At 47.9% G+C, this 12,708-nt stretch overlaps 5 protein-coding genes across 5 annotated transcripts; 3 read left to right on the forward strand and 2 right to left on the reverse strand.

The window, feature by feature from the left end:
* Window positions 1–602: 602 nt before the first annotated feature.
* SPPG_03024 (phosphoserine phosphatase SerB) lies at window positions 603–3,078 on the reverse strand. The gene is made up of 7 exons (XM_016751309.1): window positions 3,011–3,078; window positions 2,538–2,929; window positions 1,535–2,472; window positions 1,209–1,466; window positions 1,018–1,140; window positions 852–947; window positions 603–791 (listed from the first exon to the last, which is right to left on the reverse strand). The coding sequence occupies exons 1-7, from the start codon at window positions 3,022–3,024 to the stop codon at window positions 699–701; spliced, it is 1,914 nt and encodes a 637-aa protein (XP_016610606.1). The 5' UTR covers window positions 3,025–3,078; the 3' UTR covers window positions 603–698.
* Window positions 3,079–3,417: 339 nt separating this feature from the next.
* SPPG_03025 (glutathione-disulfide reductase) lies at window positions 3,418–5,752 on the forward strand. The gene is made up of 11 exons (XM_016751310.1): window positions 3,418–3,601; window positions 3,711–3,740; window positions 3,811–3,843; window positions 3,922–4,190; window positions 4,248–4,269; window positions 4,331–4,377; window positions 4,438–4,894; window positions 4,963–5,147; window positions 5,206–5,233; window positions 5,312–5,437; window positions 5,503–5,752. Exons 1-11 carry the CDS (start codon window positions 3,490–3,492, stop codon window positions 5,577–5,579), a joined length of 1,386 nt encoding a protein of 461 aa, XP_016610607.1. The 5' UTR covers window positions 3,418–3,489; the 3' UTR covers window positions 5,580–5,752.
* Window positions 5,613–8,892, reverse strand: SPPG_03026 (uncharacterized protein). Its single transcript, XM_016751311.1, has 10 exons — window positions 8,454–8,892; window positions 8,235–8,392; window positions 8,045–8,155; window positions 7,738–7,980; window positions 7,260–7,674; window positions 6,871–7,199; window positions 6,441–6,809; window positions 6,091–6,367; window positions 5,867–5,997; window positions 5,613–5,800 (listed from the first exon to the last, which is right to left on the reverse strand). The coding sequence occupies exons 1-10, from the start codon at window positions 8,838–8,840 to the stop codon at window positions 5,698–5,700; spliced, it is 2,523 nt and encodes an 840-aa protein (XP_016610608.1). The 5' UTR covers window positions 8,841–8,892; the 3' UTR covers window positions 5,613–5,697.
* A 126-nt stretch (window positions 8,893–9,018) lies between these two features.
* Window positions 9,019–10,703, forward strand: SPPG_03027 (uncharacterized protein). The gene is made up of 5 exons (XM_016751312.1): window positions 9,019–9,669; window positions 9,738–9,878; window positions 9,943–10,026; window positions 10,097–10,265; window positions 10,322–10,703. Exons 1-5 carry the CDS (start codon window positions 9,108–9,110, stop codon window positions 10,485–10,487), a joined length of 1,122 nt encoding a protein of 373 aa, XP_016610609.1. The 5' UTR covers window positions 9,019–9,107; the 3' UTR covers window positions 10,488–10,703.
* A 101-nt stretch (window positions 10,704–10,804) lies between these two features.
* SPPG_03028 (40S ribosomal protein S4) lies at window positions 10,805–12,402 on the forward strand. Its single transcript, XM_016751313.1, has 7 exons — window positions 10,805–10,880; window positions 11,045–11,074; window positions 11,143–11,190; window positions 11,410–11,590; window positions 11,654–11,751; window positions 11,818–12,192; window positions 12,264–12,402. Exons 1-7 carry the CDS (start codon window positions 10,878–10,880, stop codon window positions 12,324–12,326), a joined length of 798 nt encoding a protein of 265 aa, XP_016610610.1. The 5' UTR covers window positions 10,805–10,877; the 3' UTR covers window positions 12,327–12,402.
* Window positions 12,403–12,708: the final 306 nt, after the last annotated feature.

Below are 12,708 nucleotides of genomic sequence, written 5' to 3' on the forward strand. Positions count from 1 at the left end.
ATGGCTGGTGAGATATTTATTTCTTGAGCTGCATGGAATAATATGCTTCATATGAGATTGGAAAGGATTTCAACTCTAGTGCCGGGTCGTTTGGTTTCATTCAGGTTCGCATTTACCGTGCTCGGCATATCGACTTTCCTCTTGGTTCGAAAGGATCTGAACGACCGGCGAAAGGCGGAATACAAGAGAGCAATTATGGAAGGCACACTAGCAGGTATTTTTTGCAGGTTAATCGTTCTTTGAAGTTTAGTTCACAAATGTGACCGTAACGCCCTGGTTTTTGTGTAGGTTCAAGCGATCGTGTGGATAATGGCCGTTGATAGATGGTTAATGATCGATCGATCGGCCAAGTATCACATCTACTTGGGTCCCTTTGCATTCCGTCGGATGGAGATCTGACCGTATCTAACGCGAATATTAGGCATGGTTCTGATGGGGGTCCTCCACGAGTCCGTCACTGTGAGCCTTCATGGCAGCTGACGATAAGAGTCCACAACCCGGCAGGAGTAGACAAATGATATGTCTACGCAATCCGCAACAGTCAGATAACTGCCCGCATTTACGGCTCTGCCCGCCCGTATGTTGCAAACGTCACCGCGAGAGTCTTGCTCAGTAAAATTCGGCTGATCGAGTTAATAACACGTACATTCGACATCATGTCATCGGTCCTCTATAACTAAGCTACACTATCTCCTTATTCACATCTCTGCTAATTGTTTTGCGTCGTCATCTGTATATCCTAAAAGATAGAGCACATTTCGCAAACTAGTCTGGTTGATCCGTGCGCGCGCCTGCCAGGTTGCAAAATTGAGAAGCTTGCGGCAGCAAAATGTCATACTCTGCGGTCCTACCTCCTTTTGCACTCTTGGCTTGGCATTGAAAGCAATACCCAGCCCCGCCGCTGCTAACATCCACAGATCATTTGCACCGTCCCCTACTGCAATAACCTTCATTCGGCCGCAACACATCATGTCAGCGTGACGCCACGACTGCACACTAGTATTTGAACCAACGAACCTGTTCAGGTGTAACGGACTCAGCCTGGGCAATGACCTCCAATAGTTCTGCTTTTCGCATGCCATCAACAATCGGTCCGACGGTTTCACCAGTTAGCGTTTGCCCATCCGGTGACACTTTCAGCTGAAGGTATGGATATTTAACACGATCAGCAGCAGAATTATCACAGATGCTTGAGCAGCCAAACCTACCTGATTTGCAAACGCGTAGTCAAGTCCTAGTTGGTTCTTTACGTGCAGTGCCAAAGGCATGAAGCCTCCAGATATAACGGCCAGTTTAAACCCAAGCCGCTTGAGTGCTCTGCACAGGAAATGGGCTCCCTCTGTGAAAGTTAGCTGAGTCTTTACGTGCTCTAAAACGCTCGCAGGTGTGCCCTTCAACAAGCCAACACGACGACGGAGTGATTCTTTGAAATCGATTTCACCGTTCATAGCAGACTCGGTAATTTTCTATGTTATTCCAGAAGAGCAAATGAGTCTTACGTCATTATGTATGAATCTCACTCGAATTCACTCACCGCAACCTCTGCTACCACCCCCGCATGCTTTGCAATCTCATCAATGACCTCCTGTTGAATAAGTGTAGAGTCCATGTCAAAAATGACAAGTCGCTTGTGCTTTCGGTATACATCGTTTGGTTGCAACGCTACATCAGTCCCATGTTCGCTGCTCATCTGGAACAGGGTTGCACGGAAGAGGTCAAAATCGACCTCTGCCGGCACACTGAGTCTATATTCGACAGAGCACAACTTTGCCCCGGAAGCTGAAAGACGAGTCATTTTCTCTACAGATATCTTCTCATCCAATAACAATCGGGTCCAGGCGTGTAAAAAGCGTGACGTGAGGCCATTTTGGTTGAGCACCGTTGCAGTGTATTTGAGGCGGTTTTCGTAAGGGGCATCCTCAAGGGAGCTCCCGACAGGGTCGCCTTTCGTTGCATCCTGCACGTCGAAAAAGAGAGTAGCATCCCATTTTCGCGCAGATTCCGCAAGGTCACGAAAGATATCAACGTTCTCCGAAGCTAAGCGAATGAGGCAACCAAACGTCACGTTGTGGTACAATCGAGAAAGCACAAAGTCATCAATTTCGCATTTGTAGCGAGCCAGGTTTTCAAGTACTGCCCCTATGATATCTGTTCCGTGGGGTCCAGTCATGGTGACAAGCACTTTCTGCTGGGGTAACAAGGAAGCCGGTGGGAACCAGCTTCGACTTTGCGTTTGCGATCCAATTGATGAGGGGAGAGAAAGGCCCTTGTCTGTGACGATCGGGCTTAGGGGCGGGTTAGGGGTGTGAATTAGGGGCGATGATGTGCCGCTGACTTCGTCAATCAAGCGCTTCTTCAACAAGGACAGCTCTTCCGATCGGTAAAAAGGCTTTGTCGAAAGTCGCAGTATATAGTGTTCACTCAATCGAAACCCTGAATGCCGATCATTTTTCTTCAAGATTTTCGTTATACCTTTGGGAGTTTATCGGATTATAAAAACTTCAATCACATTCGTTCAATTGCTCACTAGGACTCACCAGTGTAGTTTAAGAAAACATACTTTTCCAATTTCACCAAATCTTGAAGCATTTGATTTGCCGAAGATTTCCCTTCATCGTGTCCAGTCCCGTTTACAACGCCTCGAGACTCAAAGCGCTTTGCAAGGTCATCACACTCCGCTTCGTAGAGCGCAGCGAACCGATCAATTTCCTTGTCCAGTAGTTGAAAAAACTCTGCAACAGCCGCTTGAAGTTTGGACGATCGCGAGAGAAATACGTCTGCAAAGGGTTTGTCCTCAAGAGAAGAAGGCAGAGACGATGTCAAGCCGTATGGCTTTACATGTTGCTTGACGTGGTTCTTCAAGAGGACATAGTCTATGCAACTGTCTGCCCATTTTGGTGGCAGTGTCTTTCGCCGTTCTGTAAGGTACCTACAGGCAAAACGATCCTTAGTATCTCTTGTGCTTCGAGTACCAGCTGCAGCACTTGTATCCAAAACACATTCAGCTTACTTTCCAAACTTCATTACGAATGGTCAACGGGGACAAGATGGGACCGCAAACGATGCCCAATGGCCAGCAGGACGGAAACGTGGGGTCTGCAAGATCTTCCTAAGGCGCGTGCGTGGCTTGTCATCCAAAGATCTTTGGTTCGAACCACATCACTTAAAGTCCAACGGCCGACAAGGCCGACCGCCGACCGCCGCAGAGATCAACCCTTCGTACGTCGCCGTCGTCGGCGATTTTGGGGGTGCCGCGAATTCAGCGTAATAAGGATGACCCCCATCGTTTGCTTCCGCTGCTCAACTTTCTTACCACGGTATGGCATTTCCTAGTCTACGCGGATTAGTCAGCTCCCCGATCGGATAAGGACACGTGACCAGCTGGGTCTTCCGTCCTCCTCACCACTGCCATTTTCCTTCCTCATCTTTGCTCAGAGCCTTAGAGCTATCGCACTTGTCCCATTACTTTACTGCCTACTCGATAAGAACATGACAACGAAAAAGATTTACGACTACCTCGTGCTTGGCGCCGGTAGTGGGGGAATAGCGTCCGCACGGCGGGCAGCAAGCTACGGTGCCAAAGTTGCAATCGTGGAGAACAGTAAGTGTACGGGTGTTCTAGAGCTGCTGACAGTAGACGCCATTTGTCCTTTTCGATAAAGAGCTGCCAGCTGGTTTGTTACTGAAATTGCATTTCGCAACGTCTGCAGGTCGCTTTGGGGGAACGTGCGTCAACGTCGGTGCGTAGAAAGCTGCACGGCTGCGGCTGGCATCCTATACCGCTTTGCTCACTCTGTCGACCCTTGACAGGATGTGTACCGAAAAAGATCATGTGGACTGCAGGTACGTTGTGTTCCCAGGATTGATGATGCGGTATTTGACCGTCAATATAACCAAACGTCTGATACATGTTTCGATCAGCGTCCTTTGCGGAGGCTCTTCGCGAAGCGAAAGGTTACGGATTTGACCTAGACGTTCGCGGATTTTCATGGGAAGCCGTGAAACAAAAGCGCGATGCGTACATTAAGCGTTTGAATGGGATTTATGAGAATAACCTGGCGAAGGATGGAATTGAAAAAATTCGAGGAACAGCAAAGTTTGTGGATAAAAAGACAGTGGAAGTCAATGGAGAGCTCTACTCCGGAAAGCATATCCTGATTGCAACAGGCAGCTACGCGTGGATTCCACCGGTAAGTGTCCCTTTGAGACAAATCGACGAAAGAACCCGTGCTTAAAGGTACTTGTAGGCCCCAGGAGCGCGCGAATACGGTATTTTCAATATCAACTTGTCTTGATTGTTCTCCATCTGATAAGTCATCGTGCTGTTTAGGTATTACAAGTGACGGTTTCTTTGAATTGGAGCATATGCCGAAAAAGGTCTGATAAAAGTCTGCATGTTCGTGATCTGCATGCTCTATGACACTAATAGCTTTTCAGGTTGCCGTGGTGGGTGCAGGATATATTGGCATTGAGCTGGCAGGCGTCTTCCACTATCTAGGGGCGGATGTGTCGTTGTTTATCCGTCATGATGAGTTTCTCCGTTCGTTTGATGACGTCATCCGGTCCACAGTAATGGAAGAATACGAAAAATCTGGCCTAAAGATTATCAAATGCTCTACCATCCGCAAGGTGGAGAACAAGGGAGATAATCTCAAAAAGAACCTGACCTTCAGTGTTGAGAACAAGGATACGAATTCGTTCGGCGATTTTGACGGCTTTGAAGAGGTGTTGTTTGCTATTGGGCGTAAAGCTAGCACCGATTCTTTGAATTTGGGTGTTACCGGGGTTACGACCAACGGTGAAGGTTATATCATTTCTGATGAATGGCAAAATACTGAGCAGGAGGGTGTATACGCACTTGGAGACGTTTGCGGTGTCGCCATGTTGACCCCAGGTCGGTGTCGTTAGCTGCGTCACTTTCCTGCAAAGCAGTCCCTGACCGAAGCAACACGCTTTTGATAGTTGCCATTGCCGCTGGGCGGCGGTTGTCAGATCGCCTTTTTGGCGGTAAAAAGGACTCCAAGTTGGATTATGACAACATCCCGTCAGTCATTTTCTCACATCCGCCTTGTGGCAGCGTCGGACTATCTGAGGCCGAGGCAGCCACCAAGTACGGCAAAGACAACTTAAAGATATACGTATCCAAGGTCAGTCTAGTTGATAGTTCGACAGGAGACATGACAATACTGACCCAATTATCTGCAGTTTACAAATATGCACTTTGCCCTCACTGGTACGTGATTTCATGCAGAACGGCTGTGGCTGCTACAGTGTGGACAAGTCCTCTGATTGACGCTCACTATGTATGCAGAGCATAAGGAGACGACGTTATATAAGCTTGTCTGCGTCGGTCCTGAGGAGAAAGTTGTTGGCTTGCATATTGTCGGCAAAGCGTCAGACGAGATCTTGCAAGGATTTGCTGTTGCTATTAAAATGGGTATGCGAACATCTCTTAAAAATGATTATGCAAGCTAGGCGACGATTTAATTCTTATTTCTTTAGGCGCAACGAAAGCTGATTTTGATAACACTGTCGCCATCCATCCGACGGCTGCGGAGGAGATCGTCACCATGCGATGAACGGCCTTCCACCCTTCCAAATTTTCAGCATATAAATCACAATGGTTCGCAATGCATAAAAATGGGACAGTTTGTATAGCAGTAGGATTATTTACATATCGCGAATGTGCAAATATTCTCAAGGAGATTGCATGCTTTTCAGTCTGATGGTATCTTCCATCTTCTGCACGATATTTTGCAGTTTAGTCAATTTTTGGGCTGTACCAGCCAACAGTTTATACCTGAGGAAGACAAAGATTATGACCCACAGTCCCGCTTTTATAAGCATTTTAACCTTTAAAACTTACTCCTGTCGCAAAGCGGTTTCGATCCGGCGCATTTGGGTCTGGCCGAGAGCCAGCTGGTCCAATTCCGCATCCTTGTCTGGATCTTCCACGGGGTTGCGGTCCTGCAGCAAAGAATGGACCTGTTCCTGAACCTGAACCAGCATGAAATCAGAGATCAAGAAAGAATGGAATATCGGTGAGGCCGCGAGATGTACACCCAAAGTCCAACCATCGCGGGTCCTTACATTTTCTGCCCAAGGTTTCAGTCTTTTCTGGAGAGCGTTACGAATGTGATGGAGCTCTTTGATCCATTGCTTCTCAGCGTCAGTAAGAGGCTGAGAGTTTTCGATCAATATCTGAAGTATGATGCCAAGAGATTTTCGCTGAACGTATTCCTTGACCCGCAAAGTGTGCATTTTCTTTGGCAGTTGCTTCAGGCGTTCTTTGTTTTGTTTTATTTTCTCATCCAAGAGCATCAGAGCGCCCGCTTGTTGCTTCAACTCCGATTGCTGCCGTTCCAAGCTGTGGACAAGCAAGTGGTTAAGCTCAAAATCGGCTGTGATAGTACTTTGAAATGGCTTGCAGTATCCCATACCGAGTTCTCAGAGCAATGATCGCCTCATGAAGGTCCAAGATGTCACATCTCCTGGCTTTCAAATGTTCAAAAAATGCCCACAATGTCGGAGGATGTGTGCACTTCGCCAGAACCTGCTTAGCGGAGGCGCCGGTAGGCAACCGTAGGGGTGGTGGTGCCTTACGAACTACTTCGGGTATATCGAATATTGGAGGCTCCATGGATGGGGTGTACATTTCATTCGCGGTGACTTCGGAGATCTTCCAGGGAATATTTACATGCATGGGAAGAATGTCTCCGTATAAGTGGGGGTGAGATGTTAATAGTAGGTAACAGTATCCAAGGGATGCTTCTGTGATGACCGCGAACCCTACAACCGACGGTACATCCCTGCAACGAAAGAATATTAGAGTGACGGCTACATAGCGTTGGGGAAAAGCTCTTTACTGACGTGCTTATAAATGTCCTGGTACTAAAGAGTAGACTAACGTCGCTTTCAATATGTTGCTCCATTGCTGACTTCAACTCGGTCGCCAACTGTGCCTCGTCTGCTTGTGCCTCCGATAGACCACGTAACGGTGAAACCCAAGGTTCTACGCTCACACGATGGACTCCGAAAGAATGGTAGCAATAGAAGATGGCATCGTGTCGTGGATCTGCTGCTAAACTGCTTGGTATTCGTACGGGAGCTGTCTGCTGCGACCCAGAGCTTTCTCGCCAGGAGATATCAATGTCTTCATGAATTCTCAGTACGGGTAACGGCGCTTCCCCTGGTAACGCCTATGAAAAGTTGCACAACATAAGCTACTGCAACATAAGGGGGTTGGGAAAGTAGCCCACCTCTGCATTGATATTCCAGAGAGGTACCGGACCCTCCAAGTCTATGCATGTCCGCAGCATTCCCGACTCAAATGATATGATCAATACATTGATCGGATTCGTCGCCAAACATAAGATATCAGTTGCGTCCTGATAATCTATTGTAGCATCTGGGGATGGCTGAATTAAATATGGTCCGCGGGCTCGGCACTTAACCTTTGCTGTCATCCGTGGCAAAGTCAGTCCTACAGGCTCCCCAGGTAGTGTCTCCTTTATGCTCCGTTGATTGATTTCGTTTAGTAGTTCATCTAGCCATTGCTCCCGCCAATAGTATTGCCGCTCTGTATAGGGGCCATAACATTCATGCTCTTCATGTTCCTCTTGCTCCAGAGCACTAGCAGCCTTCAGGTCTTGCAATTTCTGCGGTATGAAGATACTGCAATACCATCGTTATTATATTAGCTTGAATATGTAAAACCAATCATATCAGAGAGTTTACCTGCGCTGTGGTACCACCGGGCATAAACTATATACATCTCCACTTCGCGTAACACCGTACATTGTCATTGAACCCCAATTCCCGTCGTCCCGCCCCACGCAAAACGAGACAAATTCACGTTCCCACAAATCAGCGCCGAACATGCCGGAGCGATTTGGGGCTTTCCAGGTATCGATGGGTTCACTACCGAGGAAATGTAGAGTTTGTTCCGGCTCGTTAGCATTGGCAGTCACGTCATATATTCTTTGATGAAGTCCATTAGAAGATCCCTTAAAAATATGTGAACACCCTTTTGAGAACTACACACCTCAGAGCTCCATCATCAGACAAAACCATCAGGTGCGTGTGAGATTCGCTCAGTGGATGCCAATGAATCTTGACTATGGGTTGAGGGGTCATGGGCCCTATCCGCCATGAGCTTGATAGCCCAGCACGAGGTATGAGTAATAGTGTTCAGAGCAAAAGTTATATTGGCTGCCAACCAGATTGTTGCTTACTTGGTTCGTATGCGTTCTCTCGTGTTGCCATCTGTCCAGGCAATCCGAGGTAGAGAGAGGACAACGATCTCATACTCTCCAACAACAGCTAAAAGTCTTCCAGTGCCATTCATCTGGATCTGACGGACGCGGAAACTCAGAGTTGGCGAGACCAGTTCCTGCATCGGATAGATGTTGATCACAATTCTCAACAAAAATTACTAGCGAATGGGAAAATACCTTAAAGTCAGCCGTCTCCAAAGCCTTGTCCACATCGTCTCCAGTCTCATCTAGCGAACCCTTCCATTTTCGAAGATTGAGCAGCCGAATTCGCGGTGGAGAAGAATTAAGGCAAGTGACAGCTAAACCGTCGCGTACTGCGATCAAAGACTGTCGAGAATCAGGGGTAGCAAAGCTGTCACCCATATCATCCATAAAGTCCGGGCCGGATACATCCAGAGTATGGTTACTTGGAGCTTCTAGAGCTATGCTGGAGATGTCGGGGAGGGTGACATCAGGAGTTGTTTGTGAATCGTCCAAGAGTGTGGAAGAGGATGTGTCGAGTACTGGATGATTGGATAGAGTCTGGAGCCAATAGCCCGGCGAAGGTAGCACAGTGTTTGCCATCCCTTTACTTGCAGTTTGGCGAGTCGTTCACACGCAAATGCTGATCTCCCAAACCCAAACGACGACGACGACGAACGAACGAGCTCTGTCCAAATTAGGAAAAATGAAATGACATTCGATGATGATCACTCAATCACAATTTCTCATTTTCCGCGACTTCTTTGTTTTTTATAGCCGAAAATACAAACAGCAAATTACGGGCGAGGGACGGCGTCAACGGGGCAACGACACGCCTTTATTTGTCGAAACCGTCAAGGAAGCGGGTATATGGAGGAGGCCGAGTCGACCGTCGAGGGGCACGGAAAACGAAATGCGTCCCCTGATATGGAGATCGCCCCAAAACGGAGAAGACTCTCCGCCCCAGAGGTCGACGGGGACGACGAGGCATCGCGCAAAATGACGATGCGGTATCATATTCAGCGGATGGCAAGACTTCAGGCTCAAATGTACCTTCAAGGGCAACGCGAAGGGGATGAGCGCAATCGACGACGTCAAGAGCTCATTGCGAAAATGGTGGAGGTTGCCAGGGAAGTGCGACGAGAGTCCGGACAAGAGCATAGCTCTGACGAACATACATATGAATTGGACGGGACGCCGCGAGCAAAAAACGAACTACCCCCATATTCGCTGGACGGGTCGCCAGATCTAGATCGCGACGGAAAGCCCTTTCAATGCGACATACCGGGCTGTGAAAGAAAGTTTAAAAAGCTGAACGGTTTGATATCGCATCATCATGCGGCCCACGCTTCTGGTGGTATCAATGATCCCAAACCTTTCAAATGCAATATCCCTGGTTGCAGCAAGGCATACCGAAATTCGAATGGACTAGGTTCGTTGTTCGGTCATTACTGTGTCCTACATGGTCTCAGTAGCTGACTATGGTGGGCACGAAACTAGCATATCATTTAGAGAATGGTCACGGTGGCGGAGGTGTCATTAGTAGGCCAGCGACGGTGCAGCCAAAAGTCACGATTGAAAGAAGCTGGTATTGTCCGTACAAGGGCTGCGACAAGACGTATAAGAATCTAAAGGGGCTTGGTAGAGATCTATGCTTTGAACTTGCTAAAATGAGAACTGGCTTATTTATAGGTCTTCACTATAGTTTACCATCTCCAGAAGGGAAAAGCTTCGGGACACAACGTGGACTTGGAGGGTCGTGGCGTGGTCGGCGTTTTCGTGTGTGCAGGTAGGTCAAACGCAGTAGAGAGCAGGGACAGTACACATTACTGGTCTAACGCAACTCTACTGTTTTCTAGTACCGGCATGCGGTAAAACATTTAAAAGTCCGCAAGCGCTGGTTGGCCACGTTGAAACAGCGCACGCGGATATGGATCCCATTGTAAGCCCTTCCATGCTCGATGATATATCAACCACCAAGATTGTCGATTGCCAATCATGTATGCGGCAATTTCGAAATGTAAAAAGGTTTGTTGATGACAATGGGGCGTTCGCGATGTGATCTCTGCTAATATTTTAACTAGTCTTGCGCATCACGTTGCCACCGCCCATCAACGCGAGACGTCTCCACGAGCTCTTCTTGCCACATGTTTATCAAACCCTCCCCAAATACCGACTCTAGATAGCCCGTTACATAGCGAAGGCGACGGGTCAGATGCGGATTGCCGTCCAATCGCCTTGGGACTGTGACTCTCTTGTCTGCAGGATATGCCCGCTTGGGCCAATCCTTTCATGTCACCTCTCACGTATACCCTTCCAGAGGGTCACAGCCATTGCTGCCGCTATATAATATTAGATTGTGTGGTGGCGTTATTTTTTGAGATAGTTAATAACATGTAGATACATTATACATTTTATACGATTGCATTGCCAGCAATACTATCCTTTTAACGACGAGATTCCGACTGACTTATGTCAGCAACATTGGATGAAGCCATAAATGGATAAATGAAACTTTGGACTAAAATGGAAATTATATCACGTGGGGGTTTTGCGAGCCGAAGGACGTTTGGCAGCTGCGAATTCGTTCGGATTTTCCTTCCTTTCACCCACACGCAATCTCTTCGTGCATATAGGAAGATGGTACGTCCCGTTGTCGATGATAGCGAGATCCATCCATCATGAGAGAAAGCGCCGTCGATTTCGGGATGGTGGAAACGACGGATGCATGGATGGATGGATCGATCGATGGATGGATGATTGTAACAAATGAGCTCATGTACAATTTGCCATTCCTTCACATGTAGGCTCGGGGTCCCAAGAAGCACATGAAGCGGGTATGTAATCCTGTCGAGTTAGTTGAGCAGTCTCCATGACTGGGTTGTTAACCTAATTTCGTCAACAGCTCGCCGCCCCCAAGCACTGGATGCTTGACAAGTTGACCGGTACCTGGGTATGTTGACAAACGAGTCGGAAGTTGGAAAATGGGAGGGACTCGAGAGATAGAGAGTAGATGGCTGCGGGAAGGAATATGATGGAGATCAAAGGGCGAGCAACGAGTAGGCGGCAATTGTGAAAGAGGCTGAAGTTGATTCAGATCCGCATTCGAATTTGGCATTGCGATCACGATGAACATCGTTCTCAAACTGATTACGGTTGTTCCACAACACAGGCTCCCAAGCCCTCTGCCGGTCCTCACAAGCAGCGGGAGTGCTTGCCCTTGCTCGTTTTCATGCGTAACCGCTTGAAGTACGCTTTGAACAACAAGGAGACCAAGATGATCCTTATGCAGCGTCTGGTTAAGGTTGACGGTAAGGTCCGCACCGACTCCACCTACCCCGCCGGTTTCATGGGTATGTAAATGGAAAATCTTTTGATTCTTGCATACGTGTCAAATCTCATAAATGTGGGTGTAGATGTCATCACCATCGACCAAACCAACGAGAACTTCCGCTTGGTCTACGACACCAAGGGCCGTTTTGCCATCCACCGTATTACCGCCGAAGAGGCCAAGGTACGCTTCATTTCGTGAACCTTTGTGGAAGCTGCGGGATTAACATGGAAACATCCGGGAAAATAGTACAAGCTCTGCAAGGTTAAGCGCATGCAGATCGGTGCGAAGGGTATTCCCTTCATCGTGACCCACGACGGTCGTACCATCCGTTACCCTGACCCCATCATCAAGGTGCACGACACCGTTAAGCTTGACATTGAGTCTGGCAAGATCACCGACACCATCAAGTTCGACACTGGTAACGTTGTCTTCGTTACTGGTGGTCGTAACACTGGTCGTGTTGGTGTCATCACCCACCGTGAGAGGCACCACGGCGGTTTCGACATTGTTCACATCAAGGATGCCCTCGACCGCCAATTCGCCACCCGTTTGAGCAACGTTTTCGTCATTGGTGAAGGCAACAGGCCTTACATCTCTCTTCCCAAGGGCAAGGGTGTCAAGGTGGGTGATTGGAATTACATGATGCATCATATATATAACATTTGTCCTAACTCGACGTACTTTTACTTTAGCTCACCATTACTGAGGAGCGTGACAGGCGACGGGAAGCTGCTCGTGCTGCTGCCGCTCACTAAATGGGTTCAGTGTGGCCATTGTAGAATTTGGGTGATGTGTGGGTTGATAGGTCGTAAATATACTTTGAAATTTCCATCTCTCTTTGCGCTTTTTGGGTTTCAAGATATGCGTGTGACTTTGTATCGAGCAGATATTTTGACATTTGTATTTTATTGCATTGTCCATCGCTACTGTTTATTATATCATGTCACAATGGCAGGCTCCCTTTCCTAGATCCATATGCGTCAACTTGGATACTTAACAGATGGAATGTCAAAAGCCTCTTTGGTTCACATTGTCGTATCAACAACAAGATATCGGCTGCCAAAATGCGTTGCCCCGAGGCCACAGACGCCGCGAATACGGCGGAAGCTTCCATCCGCTTTACTAGACTCCTCAACC

Source organism: Spizellomyces punctatus (genome assembly GCF_000182565.1).
Source record: "Spizellomyces punctatus DAOM BR117 chromosome Unknown supercont1.4, whole genome shotgun sequence".
NCBI lineage: Eukaryota > Fungi > Chytridiomycota > Chytridiomycetes > Spizellomycetales > Spizellomycetaceae > Spizellomyces > Spizellomyces punctatus.

What these genes read in the sequence shown, in the direction of transcription:
- SPPG_03025 (XM_016751310.1), top strand. Translation starts at nt 3,490, where the DNA reads ATGACAACGAAAAAGATTTACGACTACCTCGTGCTTGGCGCCGGTAGT. An exon ending in GGGAACGTGCGTCAACGTCG is followed by an intron (nt 3,741 to 3,810) that starts GTGCGTAGAAAG and finishes GACCCTTGACAG; the next exon opens with GATGTGTACCGAAAAAGATC. An exon ending in TGGAGCATATGCCGAAAAAG is followed by an intron (nt 4,378 to 4,437) that starts GTCTGATAAAAG and finishes ATAGCTTTTCAG; the next exon opens with GTTGCCGTGGTGGGTGCAGG.
- SPPG_03024 (XM_016751309.1), bottom strand. An exon ending in ACTACGCGTTTGCAAATCAG is followed by an intron (nt 1,141 to 1,208) that starts GTAGGTTTGGCT and finishes CCATACCTTCAG; the next exon opens with CTGAAAGTGTCACCGGATGG. An exon ending in AGTCCGTTACACCTGAACAG is followed by an intron (nt 948 to 1,017) that starts GTTCGTTGGTTC and finishes GGCCGAATGAAG; the next exon opens with GTTATTGCAGTAGGGGACGG.
- SPPG_03026 (XM_016751311.1), bottom strand. Translation starts at nt 8,840, where the DNA reads ATGGCAAACACTGTGCTACCTTCGCCGGGCTATTGGCTCCAGACTCTA. An exon ending in TGGAGACGGCTGACTTTAAG is followed by an intron (nt 8,393 to 8,453) that starts GTATTTTCCCAT and finishes TATCCGATGCAG; the next exon opens with GAACTGGTCTCGCCAACTCT. An exon ending in GAAACCGCTTTGCGACAGGA is followed by an intron (nt 5,801 to 5,866) that starts GTAAGTTTTAAA and finishes TGTCTTCCTCAG; the next exon opens with GTATAAACTGTTGGCTGGTA.
- SPPG_03028 (XM_016751313.1), top strand. An exon ending in TTACCGCCGAAGAGGCCAAG is followed by an intron (nt 11,752 to 11,817) that starts GTACGCTTCATT and finishes CCGGGAAAATAG; the next exon opens with TACAAGCTCTGCAAGGTTAA. An exon ending in CCAAGGGCAAGGGTGTCAAG is followed by an intron (nt 12,193 to 12,263) that starts GTGGGTGATTGG and finishes CTTTTACTTTAG; the next exon opens with CTCACCATTACTGAGGAGCG.
- SPPG_03027 (XM_016751312.1), top strand. Translation starts at nt 9,108, where the DNA reads ATGGAGGAGGCCGAGTCGACCGTCGAGGGGCACGGAAAACGAAATGCG. An exon ending in CGGCGTTTTCGTGTGTGCAG is followed by an intron (nt 10,027 to 10,096) that starts GTAGGTCAAACG and finishes ACTGTTTTCTAG; the next exon opens with TACCGGCATGCGGTAAAACA. An exon ending in CAATTTCGAAATGTAAAAAG is followed by an intron (nt 10,266 to 10,321) that starts GTTTGTTGATGA and finishes TATTTTAACTAG; the next exon opens with TCTTGCGCATCACGTTGCCA.